Genomic DNA, 15071 nt, shown 5'->3' on the forward strand with positions numbered 1-15071 from the left:
CTTTACTACACCACAGAATTAGTACCATTGCAGACAGGTTTTCTTGATTTATATATTATCAGTTCCGAACAAACACAATAATTTAACATTGCACAGTTAAAATAAATTGCACTTTTTAATGCATTCTTATTTCCAGTTCATGCTCAGATTAAAACTGCACGAACAACTGGTCTGCCATGCTGGCTACTGAAATTTTCACATTTAAAAAAATGCATGCATCCATTTCTTCCTGTGTAATGTTTCAGCAAAAGCTATGCAACAAGTTAAAAATAAAGCACTAGATAAAGTCTCCAACTATGGCACCCTTCCATTGGTAAATGAACTAGCCAGATATTCTCTTATAGCCCCTTTCAAAGCTTCAACTACCCTGTTGCGATTTGTCTTCTCATAATGTGCGAGTACACCAAACTATGCTGGAGAGCCTCAACAGTATTCGAGAAGTAAGGGAGTTATACTGCCCAATTGAGGTATATCTGCATAACTTAGATGTATCAAGCACGAGGTAAGAGAGCAAAATCTCACATGAAGCAATAGTGTTCAAAATGAATGAAATGCCTTATGCCGAGTGATTAAAGTGACTTATAGGTTTGTTCTTCATGAGAAACCAGCATGAAACCAACTAATTTACATTAGGTACATTTTACCATACACCAAAGTTACGGCAAAGAATTTACTAATTTCAAACATTAAAATCATTTGAAAATAATTGTATATGGGTTTCTAAGGTTCTCCACAACAGATCATCATCATAATCATTATTTCACAAATGCTCCACTGTTATAAAACTTAACATATGTAAAATATTACAGTGTAGCCTAGAATAATTGCCTTTCAGAAGTTTTTGTAATTTCAGTGCTGCCAAATGAGTGCAAAATTCTATTACCTGGGGTGTTGACCGCCTCTTATTACCCTGTCCACTAAAAGTTCATTAATACGCAAGAAGTAATAGTTTCAGCACCTGACGATGTTTAAGTAACATACACACTACTGACTAAAACATCATGCAAGAGTTCATAAGAGCATTGTATGTGATAGAGGTGGGAGGACACACACACACACACACACACACACACACACACACACACACACACAGGGAGGGAGGGAGGGGGTCAGAAAATGAAAGATATAGAAAAATTAAAAGGGAGTGAAGAAAGGATTAGTTACTATGCTGAGACCAAAGAAATTAATGTAAATTAAGGCCAGCTGGCTGGTGAGATCCAAGGACATGTGGTAATACCAGTTCCCACCTGTGAAGTTCCGAGAAACTCAAGTTTGGGGGAAGAATCCACATGGTGCATGTGGCAAAACAGGCACCAACGTCATGACTATCATGTAGAGCATGCTCTACAACAGGTTTGTGTGTTGCCAGGGTACACCCTCTGCCTATGCTCATTCATCGCAACAACAACTTTGTGGTAGTCCCGTTGACGGAGAGGGCCAAACAGTTTTTACATAACAGCTGGTATACTCATACGTAGTGTATGTCCTGCCAGTTACAGAGCTTGTGTGGGTTGGGCTACGAGGTTGCACAGGCAAGCCTTACAGTGGGGACTGTCACAGGAATGGGAGCCATAGGGTATGGAAATGGGTGTGGAAGGAGCACAGTGCCCGACAAGGATACTGCGGAGATTGGTAGGGCAACAAAACGCTATTCATATATGAAGATAGCAACTGTTCTTGAAGGAACAGATACCACTGATGACCGTGCAGCTTCTCTAGAATAAATGATGATAAACTGAAACCCTCAGCTGCTGACAGGTGTTTTTGATATACCTCGATGGGGACAGCTGAAAATGTGTGCATTTGTACAGGTTGCCCAAACTCTTACGGAAATCGTAACCTTAGTGTGCGCGAGTAATGAGTGGATGGGCAAATATCTATTAGGAAAATTACATATGTAGGTTGTGGACAGCTGGGAATGTGAGTCTCACGGGAAGCATGCAAGGAATAAGTTCCTGCAGTTACACTATTCATCTGCGCCCTCGGTGCCTCAGATGGATAGAGCATCTGCCATGTAAGCAGGAGATCCGGGGTTCGAGTCCCAGTCGGGGCACACATTTTCAGCTGCTCCCATCGAGGTATATCAACAACACCTGTCGGCAGCTGAGGGTTTCAATTAATTATCATTTAGAAAAGCTATTCTGTGTGTGGTGGACAAAATGAACACAATGGACTTCATTAAAAGACTTGAATTTCTGAAGTCATGGTCTTGTTGAAGTAGCTGGTAGGTATCAACAGTACCAGGATGTGTGTGATAGCCTGGGAAATTTTCTCTGAACTAGGCTGGTGGGGTAATTATGTCAAATTAAGGCTGAGTTGAGAATGGTGGTATAATGCTGTAAAGAGTTTGCTACTGAACAAACTGTGTCTCGAAAGCCAAGGCTGGATGGGAGTGAACGTTTGACACAGAAAGGATGATAACTGTCAAAATGAAAATAATGTTGTTTGATAGTAAGTTTAATGTGAACAGAAGTGTGTAGCTGACCTTCATTGAGGATGAGGTCAATGTCAAAGAAAGTGGTATGGGTTTTGGAATTTAACTGGTAGTATGTATTTAAATCAGCCTCAGCTTCATGAACCCATACAGCAAAGATGTCAATGTATCTAAAAATAAAACAGGGGCTAAAGGCTTATGGATCCCAGGAAAGCATTCCTTGTTCCCATGGCTGAGCCCCTGATCTGTTCCTGTGTTTGTCCTTCAAATGTAAAGTAGTGGTTGGTAAGTATGAAGTCAATTAAACTGAGCAGGAAGCATGTCATAGGTTTGGAATCAGATGGGCACTGAGTGAGAAAATGTTCATGTTCCGCAGCAGACTATGTACGTGGGGGATGTTGGTAAAGAGGGAGATGGCATCAGTTTTTGGCAAGGAAGGTGTGTGGTGGGACTGGGGTGGGCACAGATTTCACAGATACAGTTGTTCAGTTGGAGACACTTTACAACAATAACCACCAGTCTCACCTCAGCCTCCAGTAGATGTAATTACCCCTCCAGCTTAGTTAAAAAACAGATTTCCTATCTCAGCACAGCCAATCTTGGCACTGCTGATCCTCCCAACAAACAACTGAGGAGTACACCCCTTTTATTGCTCAGTATTATTCTGAGCTTTAATGTATTAATTGGCTACTTCAACGCGGACCATTCTGTCTGTCATTTTTCCCACCACACCTCAAGTAGCTTTTCGTCACCCTCCTAACCCCCGCAATATCATTGCCAGACTCTGAGCTCCTTCTTTACCCATTTCCCTACCCTATGGCTCCTACCTCTGACTGTCACCACAGTAAGACTAGCCCTATGCACTCTTTTTGCACCTCCTGTACCAGCTCTGTAACTGATAACACATACACTAACAAAGGAAAAGCCACCTATGATGTGACACATGCTGTATAGCAGCTGCTATGTGAACATTGTTTGGTCTTTCACATCATCAGTGTTACTGCTACCGAGTTCCCATCAGGATGAATGGCCATAGGCAGATGGTGTATACTGGAACACACAATATCCTGTTGTACAGCATACCTTACGTAACATTTGTGACCTCAGCACTCATTTCGCCACACGCACCATGGGGATTCTCCTCCCAGACATCGGTTTTTCAGAAATCTGTAGGTGGGAACTGGCATTACCATATGTCCTTGGTTCTCGGCACCACCACCTGGCCTTAATTTATGTTAACTTCTTTTGTATTAGTGTTTCTTCACAGTAACTATTCCTTTCGTCACTCCCTTTAGTTTTCTAAATCTTTCATTTTCTTACCTGTCTGTTTTTCCCTGCCCCTTCTCCCCTCTCCCATCTCTGTCACATACGATGCACTCAGCTTTCCATTCTTACTGACTCAAGCACAATGTTTAGTCAGTAATCTCTGTCTTGCATATTACCCTATCTTTCACCTTTCAAGCTCCCGGGTTTTCAAATCTCGTCTGATGCAGTCCCCAATCAATCAATCTTTCCTTCTTATCCCATTCAGTTAAGTTCCCCTGACCCACGAATGTGGGCAACTTTACCGAACCCTCCCCATTTTGCAAAACCTCATCAGTCCTTTTCCTGCACCCTTCTTCCTTCCCCTTCAACTCTCCTGCCAGAAGGAGCCAATGGCTCTGAAAGCTTGCAAATTTAAATACTGGTATGTATGTGTTTCTCCTGCTGTTGCTTGGTGCGAATATTTTTTGTCTATATGATTATATTTTGAAAAATTGATTACACTCATTGAAATACACATAACTGTCCTGTCCGTGGTTTCACTGTCTCAATCTTCTGGCAAGAATTGTATAAATTGTGTCATTTTCCCTGGTACTTGCTTTGTTTCCATTTGCCAACATTTTCCTCTGTTGCTTTCTGTCATTTTTTCTATGCTGTACTGAGATATTTTAGTGTCTTACATATTGCTGTATTAAGTTTTGATTTTATGTTCTCCATCTGAACAACAAACTTAGTCTGAATTTTGAAAATTTAGTTTTGGTGCAGCAAATAATTTATGAGATTTACATCTTGTATGTTCTTTACTGACAGATGCATATACTTCTCTTGTTATAAGCTTCTCTCTCTTTTATCCCATAACACAAATCAAATTTTCTGGGTGTGAACATCATTTTGATAATGAGAAAACCATTTGTCAGAACTGTGACAGAACAAGTAAATTCAAGTCAAGAGGAAATTCATATACTCCAGAAGTGTGATACAAGTTAAGAAAAACATACACCCAGCAGAACAAAAATGCAACTAAACACAATAAATGAAAGAGGACTGACACGGCATGAGAAAGTCAACTAATAATGAGAGAGAATACAGACTGATTAAAATGCTGAAGGACTGAACAAAGTAATGCATATGAAACACACACAGTCTGTTTATCCTAATCTCTTTTCACCCAAGCTTCATTCACCCCAAAATTCAGCACTCTCACAAATTTACAATTTAAATTCTGAAACTGAAACATATTAGAACATGCATTCATCAGAATTAAGATAATGAAGCTATCAAATAATGTTATGACAAGAAAGCCTTAACTTTTTTTCCACATAGAACAAGAAGTTCCTGGTCTTGTTGTATATCAAAAATGACCAAACACAAAAATCATCAGAATAACAAAGTAATCTACTCACAAACTGAAAATTACATGCATGTAAACATATTTAAAATTAATGACTTTCAGCTTTTCAAAATGAAAGCTTATATTTCAGCATTTGAACATTCACATTTGAAAAATATTACACAGCAAATAAGCATACTTAGAAATAAATACCAAATTTACTTCTTTGTCACTGAATTTACTGCTTTGGAAGATAAGTAAGCACAATGTAAGGTGCAGGAATAGACTCTCAATATTTATTTCCGAGTACGCATCTCAGCTGTAACACATCTTTTATCCTTCAATACTCACATGGGAAACTTCTAACTTATTATTAAAAAAACTTTATATATTACTTGCACACACACACACACACACACACACACACACACACACACACACACACACACACACACACACAGTCAGGACTGAGACACAAATATAGCAAGAAAGATGCCTTACACGAGCTGGCACCCATACTACGATGCAGAAGGGTTTGCATTCGAGGTCCTAATGCACCAAATAAATGAGGTGGCAGTCCTCTCGCTTCCAAAAGTGCCTGCAAACGTCCTACTTCACTATCATCACTCTCACTGTCTGGAGCACTTGACGGCATTCCTGAAGGAATACCCGATGCTGATGGAACTGTCAAATCATACATGACAATTTGTTATACACATTGTAAAGTTGCCTTAATTTGTTTCTAAAAACTATGTGAGAAAAAAATAATGACACCTATGAGGTTTGAATAATTTGACAACCAAGTCACATTACACTGAAACATCAAACATTAACTACTTACACAGAATAGCAACAACATACTTGGTTTACTTCATAATTTTAATTTGCACTCACCTGCAGAGGCAGCACTTGCAGGCTCTTCAACAGGAACTTGATTGCCCCCTGGAACACTGTTTGTTGGATGAGATTCTGATCCCGTTGTTTCCTGGGTACCAGAGGACATGGCAGCTCCTGAAGCAGTTGATGATGTTGCAGCCGTCGCTGTCGCTGTCGCCGCAGCGGCAGCAGCAGTGGCCCCAGGCAAGGAGGCTTTTCCAGCCCGGGACGAGCGGCGGCTGCAAACACTGCCACAAGTCACAGTCCTGCGTCATCTCAACTTATAACAAAAAAAATTCTTTTGTGTGGTAGCAGACATATGAAATCAATTAGTTGCCCAACCACTATAAATTCTAACAGATTATCCTACTGTGACACTTTCTTCAATAAACAATTGTTACACTGTTTACCTTAATTCAACTTGAATTTTTTGCTAGGGTGTTCACATGATAAAGGTGGATGATCTGATATTCAAAATATTTAACACGTGAAGAACATGTATTACAACAGTTCAAATATCATGGGCCACACTATAGGTAGATTGTGTTTAATGATGCATTTAATTTAGTTCAATGTACTACCAACTGCTTTTCCGAACACTCCCTCTTATGAGTTGAAAGATATTTTATATTGAGCTGTTAAATTAATACACAAGGTGGATGAAAATACACCCAAACTAAGCTGGCCTCAAAATATGACCTGTGACAGTTGATGGTAAACATGTGGTGATTGTGAAAGGCATTTATGAACTTCAAGATGCAGTGCAAGACTACTACCAATTATCATTTCAATCTGTTGAAGTTTCTGTCAGAGCCATAAAAAGGTCCTTACAGATCCAAGATGGCAGAAAATAACGCTCACACAAATCCAAAAACTCTAGGCTTAATAACCAGTCAAATAAGTAGACTAATCAGCCTTACACTCCAAGAGTTTACATCAAGAAAAATAAATTTAATTTGCTAGCAAGCTGTCTTGCTGTAGAGACTATCAATCAGTAGAGGATCATGAATAAATGAAACATGGAGACACTCTCCTTCAGTTCTCAAAATTCCTGATCAAGGTTATTTGACAACATTGTTAGGCTGTATGACACTGCACGTCGCGATTGTCAACCACAACCAAGAACACAGCTGACTTGTGCAAATGCTTGTTCACCATAAAGCAGAACTCCAGTTGTCAGAATCAGAATCTCATCATCTCAAAGCCCTCAAAAACTTGCCACACAATCACTGCAGATTATGCCTTCTGCAATGTAAGTTGTGTGGACTGTCACATCGTATGAGATTTAATCATGTGAATTTTTTCTTGCCTCAGCTTCATATGCACAAATGTTTTGCACTGTCTTACAGCATAGTCATATTAAAAGCAGCACAATTAATAGCCTGAAATAATCTGAAGAAAGAATAGTCATTCTTAAATCATCCACAGACATTTCTCCATTTACGAGGGATAAGGTGCAAGGAGAGTGAGGAAAGGGACAATGTCCTGAACTACTGTTTCGCTTTTTTGCTACTTACAGATTTCGCAATCAATCATTTACAAGCCTTTTATGGTTAAAATGTGTGTAATGAGTAACTACTAACAAATGTCTGATCTAGGGAAATACTGATTTCCTCATATGATAAAGCTGGTTGCCCTGGCAGTGGAGACCTGTGGACAAGTTAGGTCCTGCGATAGCTCTGAGCCAGTTGTCCAAAACATAAAACATTTCAGATTTGCAGACCAGGTAGTTCTTATGTTAGTAACCATTTATTTCATAAGAAGCTTCACAAAACAATTCATCTACTAAGGATCTTTCCCAAAGATATTATGGAGTTTATAAGTCTTCTATTGCATCAATGACGACTTTCACACATTGTTAGCCATGCCACATGCCAAAGAGAAGCTCGCTTCACAGAATGTTAATGGTTAAAGCAGGAGCATCGTAATCGATAATGAGTATTACTATCACAGAGAACCTACCTACCAAAAATAGTTGGACTATTTTAAGCCAAGTGGCCTAATGGTACACACCTACAAACTTACAGACAATTGCACAAATTTTTAGTTGACAATATGCTTTGTTTTGTCTTTAGGAGATCCTCCAAAGCCAAGGTTTCTGAAATTTTGTTAAGAGGATACAAAAAGATGCTATTTTTGAAGTGGTATTTTTCAATGGATCGTTAAAACTGCATCTCTTGCAGCTGCCACAACTAATCCAATAGTTGGGATGGTATCAGGCACACAATTTTTAAGATTTCTGATGTAATACCCACTGCATCACAAGGTGCAACCAACGTCATCAAGACAGTTTTTTTAATGAAAATAATTGTCATAGAGGGCTCTACTATAACGTCTTTATTCTCTAATAGTTTATTTGTGCGAGTTGCAAAATTTATCTTCCAGAAGTGGACTGCTTATCGGCGGTAAATTTTGCCCCAGAAAATGTCTCCCTGATATTTACAAGTATGGAAAAGACAGATTGCTACTCACCATGAAGACGACTCATTACTGACAGGCAGAACAATAAGACTGTTCAACATAAGCTTTCGGACACAGCCTTCGTCAGAAAAGAAAAACACATGCGTTCACACAACCAAGCACACCTCACACACGTCCTGGTTGCTTAGGCCAGACTGAAACAAACATGTTGAATGGGAGCAACAATCTATAGCAAAACATGGAAGGGGGCAGGGATAGCAGTGTGTGGGTGGGGGAAGAGGAAACAATGCTGCCTGATGGAGTGTACAGACAAACAAGGCTACCTTGTGCATTGTCAGAGGGCTGTGGGGCCCGGAGGGATATCCCAACATGGACTTTCCATTGTTTAATTTCCCTAATAGTTAGGTAACTTTGGATTCTTGTCTCAGAATGACTAGTTCTAATGCACTACATGAGACATTCGTTATGAACATTTTTTTTCCACAACTGGATACAAAAATTTCACTTTGTTATGTTCAGATATTCCCAACATTATTAAAGAAACATCTGTGCAAATTTTTACACACAAAGAATGCAATTGTTGATAGTCTTCATCATACTGCTGTTTCAAAATTGTAAAATGCATTTTGGCAGCACACTCCTGAATAAAAATTGCAGTTTTTAAATACCATAACCAGGTTCACATTTACACAGACTATCTTAAAGACTGATCAGCTAATTCTGAGATACATACAAATACAGCCAAGAACATTGTAGAAAACGGTTTGGTGCTGATACTAAGGATGGGAAAAACTAACCCGATTAAATTGGCAAAAGTGATCAGTACTATTTTAATAATAATGCCTACGATTAGAAACTTTCAACAAACATGATGTACGAGTAGGTTTGCAGAGACAATAATGTACCTGTCCTGTGGTGTGGCCTATTAGAGAGTACATGTGTACATGCAGTGTGTGACACTTGCCCCCATTTGGTTGGGCAGTTTTTTGTCGTCGTCCTCAGACAACAGGTGTATTGAAAAATGGCACCATCCCTAGTTTGGAAGTATTTTACAAAGTAGAATGCTCATTTTGCTTAAACGATTAAAAACAAGAGGAGACACAACAAACTTGCAACTTCATACAGGGAGAAAATTACCACAACGTTCCTTGGAAAAAAAGGAAGTTTGACTTTAGTGACATGTCTTAAACTCAGGGTAATAACTGAATCCTTAATTTCGCAGTTGCTTCAGGATAATAATTCATACCATCCAAAAGTGACAATGCAGGGAAGCCATCAACTTGTGACCCTTCAATCTCACTGTTGGCACGCATGTCCCCTACACCTTTGACTCTCTTCGCTGGGGACAGCGAGGCCAATTTTTGGCAAAGCTTCAACCCTATATCTATCATTAACTCTTACTCTCCTACCTTCTTCAGAATTTTTCAATATTGAGTCTGTTTATTACTGGAAGCAACAACAATAAAAAACTGAAAACTGATTGTTTCAAAAACAGGTCATTTTGAGCAGTTTTAACAGTAAGGTTAAATGGGAGATGAAAACAGGTGCAACCAAAAACCAATTGTCTCAGAAATCACCAACATCCCTAACTGACTGGAGTTCTCTCGCAACTGTTCGCAGGGGATTTTGTCAATGGTACTCTTATGGAAATGGTATATGCTGTGCCAAGAGGCCACGCCCAATATGCTGTCAAGACCTGCCACTAGTGAGACACTTTTTCAACATTACCAATACTGTTAACGTATTACTTAAGAGGTTCCCAGGCTTCACAATGGGCAGCTTAACTAACATTTCTAAACCTCAGGTGGGTTGCCCAATAGATCCCAAGCTGGAATTCCATCAAGAAAATCATCTACCTACCAGTGTCGCAACAGCTTAAATTTTCCATTTATGCTACGAATGAACACATCTAGGAAAATTGTAATGTCAACCCAAAGACAATGCTTGTGAGAATATGCTAATCAGGGATCCAGCAAGCGCAGTCGTTCTGAGTAGCCAATCAAACAAATGTGCAAGGGCCCAAGGATGCATCAAACTAATAAAGAGCATCACAGTCTCCATACTGCAAAACAGTCCTAGTTTGGACTTTTAAGAGCAAAGGTGGAGAACAAAAGTAACCTCAATGGTGGGTGCACACACACAGTAGTTCTCACAGGTTACGGCTATACTTTTATTTCACGAATTGACATTTCAGAGAATTTTTGTGCAAGTGGTGTGGATGCAAAGGCAAAAGTGAAATTGTACTGTGTCAAACGCTAAAAACTTATGAGAGATTGTAGCGTATCCAACACTGACAGATCTGAGAGGGTGTGAAATAATTAACGTGTGCTCTTCCATTTTGAAATTCAACAGTTAGGTTCCAGTGAATATGAGGAGGGAGAGTGGGGAGGGCTCAGAAATGAGAATTGTTATCCTCCTTTGGTAAAAATCCGACAGCCAAAAATGCTACCTTGGGGCAGCATATTATTGTGCATTTTTCTGAATCTTATATTTCAGGTCAGACATGAAGAATTACTGTACGCAGACATTTCAGGACTTTCACAGTGTGTCCAAGGGAGACGAACTTGTGGCAAATAAATCGAGAATTAAAAAATGTGTGCCTTTGTATCATGCGACCCTCTTCAGGTAACTAGGCAATTGTCACTTCATCGACATCATGTTAGAACACGATGTAGTTCCACCTCCATGACAATTTACAAAGGGTAAACAAATATCAGTGTCCATATTATCTGCTTCACAGTTACGAGACACCTGTTGTTGCTGGTCCTTTTGCTAAGATTTTCATGAGGAAGGAACTTCAAACCTACACCTTCTGAATGTCTAAGTTGTTAACCATCTGCCTATAGCAGTAACAAATTTACCTGTAATGTTTTGAAAACCAAGAGAAGGTCAGAACTGATACTGTAACAACACTTTATGTTCTGTGAGGACACAATGTGGAATTGTATTGTCCTTTGAAACTTCTACAAATCCTGTAAGAAGCCTAGATGAATACTGTGTTCAGGCAACAGTCACTTCATTGAAAACAACTTACCCGTATCTGCATCACGCAACGTGGAATGTTTAAGACCAAGTTGTCACTGATGTCAACCATTACAATAGTTAACCTGAAGGAAGCCATAGAAGAGGCTAGTGTCCCATACTATTTTGTAGATCAGAAATTTCATGGTCTGTACAGTGCCTGAATATAGTCAGTGAGTTCAATACTGGACTGATGTGGTATCAAAATGACCAAACTGGTTGTCATTTCACAATCGAATAGATTGAATTTTCAGGCAGTTCCAACAGTAAATGAGATCACATATCTAATACCTATGGCTATTATTCTAGACATCACATATCACTGCATTTCTAAATCATTTACCTGAATGGAAAACTCTTGGATGGATGACAAACTACAGTATGAGAAGAGAAATCTCTTACAGAGCACTGGATAAGCGTATAAAGAATGTGTATATTATTGCAGCTTCTCAGCAGTTGATCTTGGATCTAAGACAACGGTAAAAACACACACTCAAAATTCAGCTCAACTGTACTTTACTGGTTATAAGTCTGTACAGAAAAAAACGAGTAATAGATGAAAACTCGTTATTGCAGACATCTGTCATGAGACTTCAGCAACTGAGTTTATAATTTAAAAATTTAATGTTTATTTTGCCATCTCACTAAACATTATTCCAAGTGTCTTTAAAAGAACTACGCTGTTCTAATTAGCTTTCAGACTGATAACTGCTTTACTTGAAATAACTGATTACACCACTTCAAAAAATTTCTGTTATGGGAATAGTAACAACATTCATAAATTTCTTCAATTTGTATATACAATATCTACAAGTTTTGTACCCTCACCCTGAACCAATGAAAACTCATGGATCCTAGCATTAATCCAAAACTAACGTCTGATCACAATGGAAGATCCTCAGAGATACAAATGTTATAATAGTGAACAAGCGCAAAAGCCCTTAAGGATCCTGTTCACCATGGTGGTCTGAAGATCACACATTTAATGGGTGATAGTATTTGTATGGAGTGTAGCCATGTATGGAAGTGAAACATGGACGGTAAATAGTTTGGACAAGAAGAGAATAGAAGCTTTCGAAATGTGGTGCTACAGAAGAATGCTGAAGATTAGATGGGTAGATCACATAACTAATGAGGAAGTATTGAATAGGATTGGGGAGAAGAGAAGTTTGTGGCACAACTTGACCAGAAGAAGGGATCGGTTGGTAGGACATGTTCTGAGGCATCAAGGGATCACCAATTTAGTATTGGAGGGCAGCGTGGAGGGTAAAAATCGTAGGGGGAGACCAAGAGATGAATACACTAAGCAGATTCTGAAGGATGTAGGTTGCAGTAGGTACTGGGAGATGAAGAAGCTTGCACAGGATAGAGTAGCATGGAGAGCTGCATCAAACCAGTCTCAGGACTGAAGACCACAACAACAACAACAGGATGCAATAATAAATATGACTTGTTCACATATCACACACTGCATCCTGTCATGAAACACTATTATTCCTCTACACATCTGTAAGTTATCTTACCTCAAAACAATTAACTTCATTTCTCCTTTCAGGAAAGTAGTCCACTTTTCTAGATAAAAGAAAATTAATGTGTACCAAAAGGTATCAGTGTGTGGCACCAACATATTCTGTTTGTCATGTGCTACACTTATGACAGGCCAGTTACAATGACCACAATACATATCCATTGTTGTTCCCATTATCTGGAGGGAACCAACAGACCATGCAATGGACTCTTATTTTTGTGTAATAAAAACAGATGGAATCAGCTCAAAAACTGTGCAATAAGACCTGTATGTCACAGTGAAGAACTGCCAATACCAGTGCTCTTTAAAACATTACAGTAATAAAGTTGCATACAGTGACAAACACGCAGAGGACAACAAATGAGAGATGAATGCTGAACCAACATTTCAATGTCACTTTCAAATTAAATGAGCCATGATCTCAACTATCCTGCCCATGATTTAAATTTGCTGAAGCAACAGATTAAGCTTTAAGGTTCATTATTAAAAGGATTGAATCTTCTCAATGATTAAAGATGTGTTTATCCTGATAGCTATGATTTTTTGCTGAATATTTCTCTGGTCCATTATAAAGACTCTTGGTCATGATTTCAGTGTAAATAAGGGGTATTCTTTCACGGATTCTAGCAAAGTTAATCTGAAAGTTGTACTTCTCCTAAATGGGAACAAATTTTCTTCTGTTCCAATTGCTGAGATAGTTCATCGGAAGGAAACATATAAGAATTTAAACGGCTACTTACACTTATACAGCATGAGAAACACACTGCTTTCTATGCAACAGGGACAGCAGAGATGATACTGGAGAAACAGCCTGCTCAGAATCATCTACTTCCAGAACAGAAGACGGTGGTGAGCGCTTCTCTTATTACCACCTGCACTGCATATTAAACTGGTTCTCCTAAAAAGAACTTGTGATAGCCATGGACAAGAGTCACAAATTTGTGTACTTTTGTGAGAAGTTTCCCACATCAGTGATGCAAAAATAAAGAAAGGAATAGGACCACAAATTAGTTTATTAATGCTGCAAATTTCTTTGACTTGTTGAGTGATGGAATGGCTCCCATTCAAAAGTGTCTGTGAGAAAATGTTAGGCTAACGTAAGGTGGAGAACTACTGTGATATAGTCAAGAACAACTGAGATATACCACCTACTGAGAAGTAACATGCCACTTGCCCTACATTTCTTTAGTGGTCATTAACATTTCTTCCAAAATAACTGACACTGTTAGTGATGAATATGGAGAACAGTTTCTTCAGGACATTTCTCCAAATGGAAAGCTGTAAGCAATGCAAACAGAATATTGTAATGTTGCTGGACTATTGTTGGTCCTTATGAAGCAACATTCCTGAGGTAAACCACCACAGGAAATCTAAGGAAAATATTTTTTGTATGATTCTTTACTTTTTCTTTGATTCTTTTGTGTGTTTTTGCTGTATTCATTTGAAAATCTTCATTATGATCACTCACTTTTTACAAAAACCATTAACACATGGAAACTGAGGCCATACAGAAATTCTGAACTTAGTTCTGTAATCAGAGGAAAATTATCTCCCAGAAACATTTTATACTGTTCTTGCAACTCAAAAAAAATTTTAAGACATATTCCACAAGATCTTAAGATTTCAAATTGATGCAAAGATTGTGAACTTACTTTAAATGTTAAAAAATGTAAAATTATGCACTTCCCTCAAAATAAATACGTAATTTTCTACGACTGTTGTATCAATGAAATCACAACTGGAATCAGTCGTCTTGCACAAATATCTGGGCATAACAATTAGTGAGTTTATAAAATGGATAAAGCACACACAGGATCAATCTTAGTAAAGTGGGTGGTAGACTTCAGTTTGTAGGTCGGATACTTCAAATATGCAATCAGTCTGCATGGGAGACTGCTTACGAAACTCTCATGTAACCCATTATAGAATAATTGATCACATACATTGGAATCTCACGAGAAGATTAACAGGGGACAACAAACATAATGTACACAGGACTGTTTGACCAAGGGAGACCATTATGAGCCGTTATGAGAAACTAAAAAACTCTACATGCCAGATGCTTTGAGATAGATGTCAACTATCCTGTGGAAACAGAGTTTTGAGAGCCCGTATTTAATAAGGAATCTAGGAATACACTGCTTCCCTCTATGCATTGCTCTCATAGGGAGTGCACAGAAAACCATTTAACTAATCAA

At 38.7% G+C, this 15071-nt stretch overlaps 1 protein-coding gene across 1 annotated transcript in view; it reads right to left on the minus strand.

The window, feature by feature from the left end:
* The window catches only part of LOC126161819 (E3 ubiquitin-protein ligase TRIP12), a 247236-nt gene that overhangs the window by 148589 nt on the left and 83576 nt on the right, over positions 1–15071 (minus strand). Inside the window, exons 6-7 of the mRNA XM_049917919.1 lie at positions 5922–6142; positions 5529–5711 (exon numbers count right to left, since the gene is read on the minus strand). Of these exons, the coding sequence (XP_049773876.1) occupies positions 5529–5711; positions 5922–6142 (404 nt within the window). The remainder of the gene's footprint in view (positions 1–5528; positions 5712–5921; positions 6143–15071) is intronic.

Source organism: Schistocerca cancellata, chromosome 2 (genome assembly GCF_023864275.1).
Source record: "Schistocerca cancellata isolate TAMUIC-IGC-003103 chromosome 2, iqSchCanc2.1, whole genome shotgun sequence".
NCBI classification, from domain to species: Eukaryota; Metazoa; Arthropoda; class Insecta; order Orthoptera; family Acrididae; genus Schistocerca; species Schistocerca cancellata.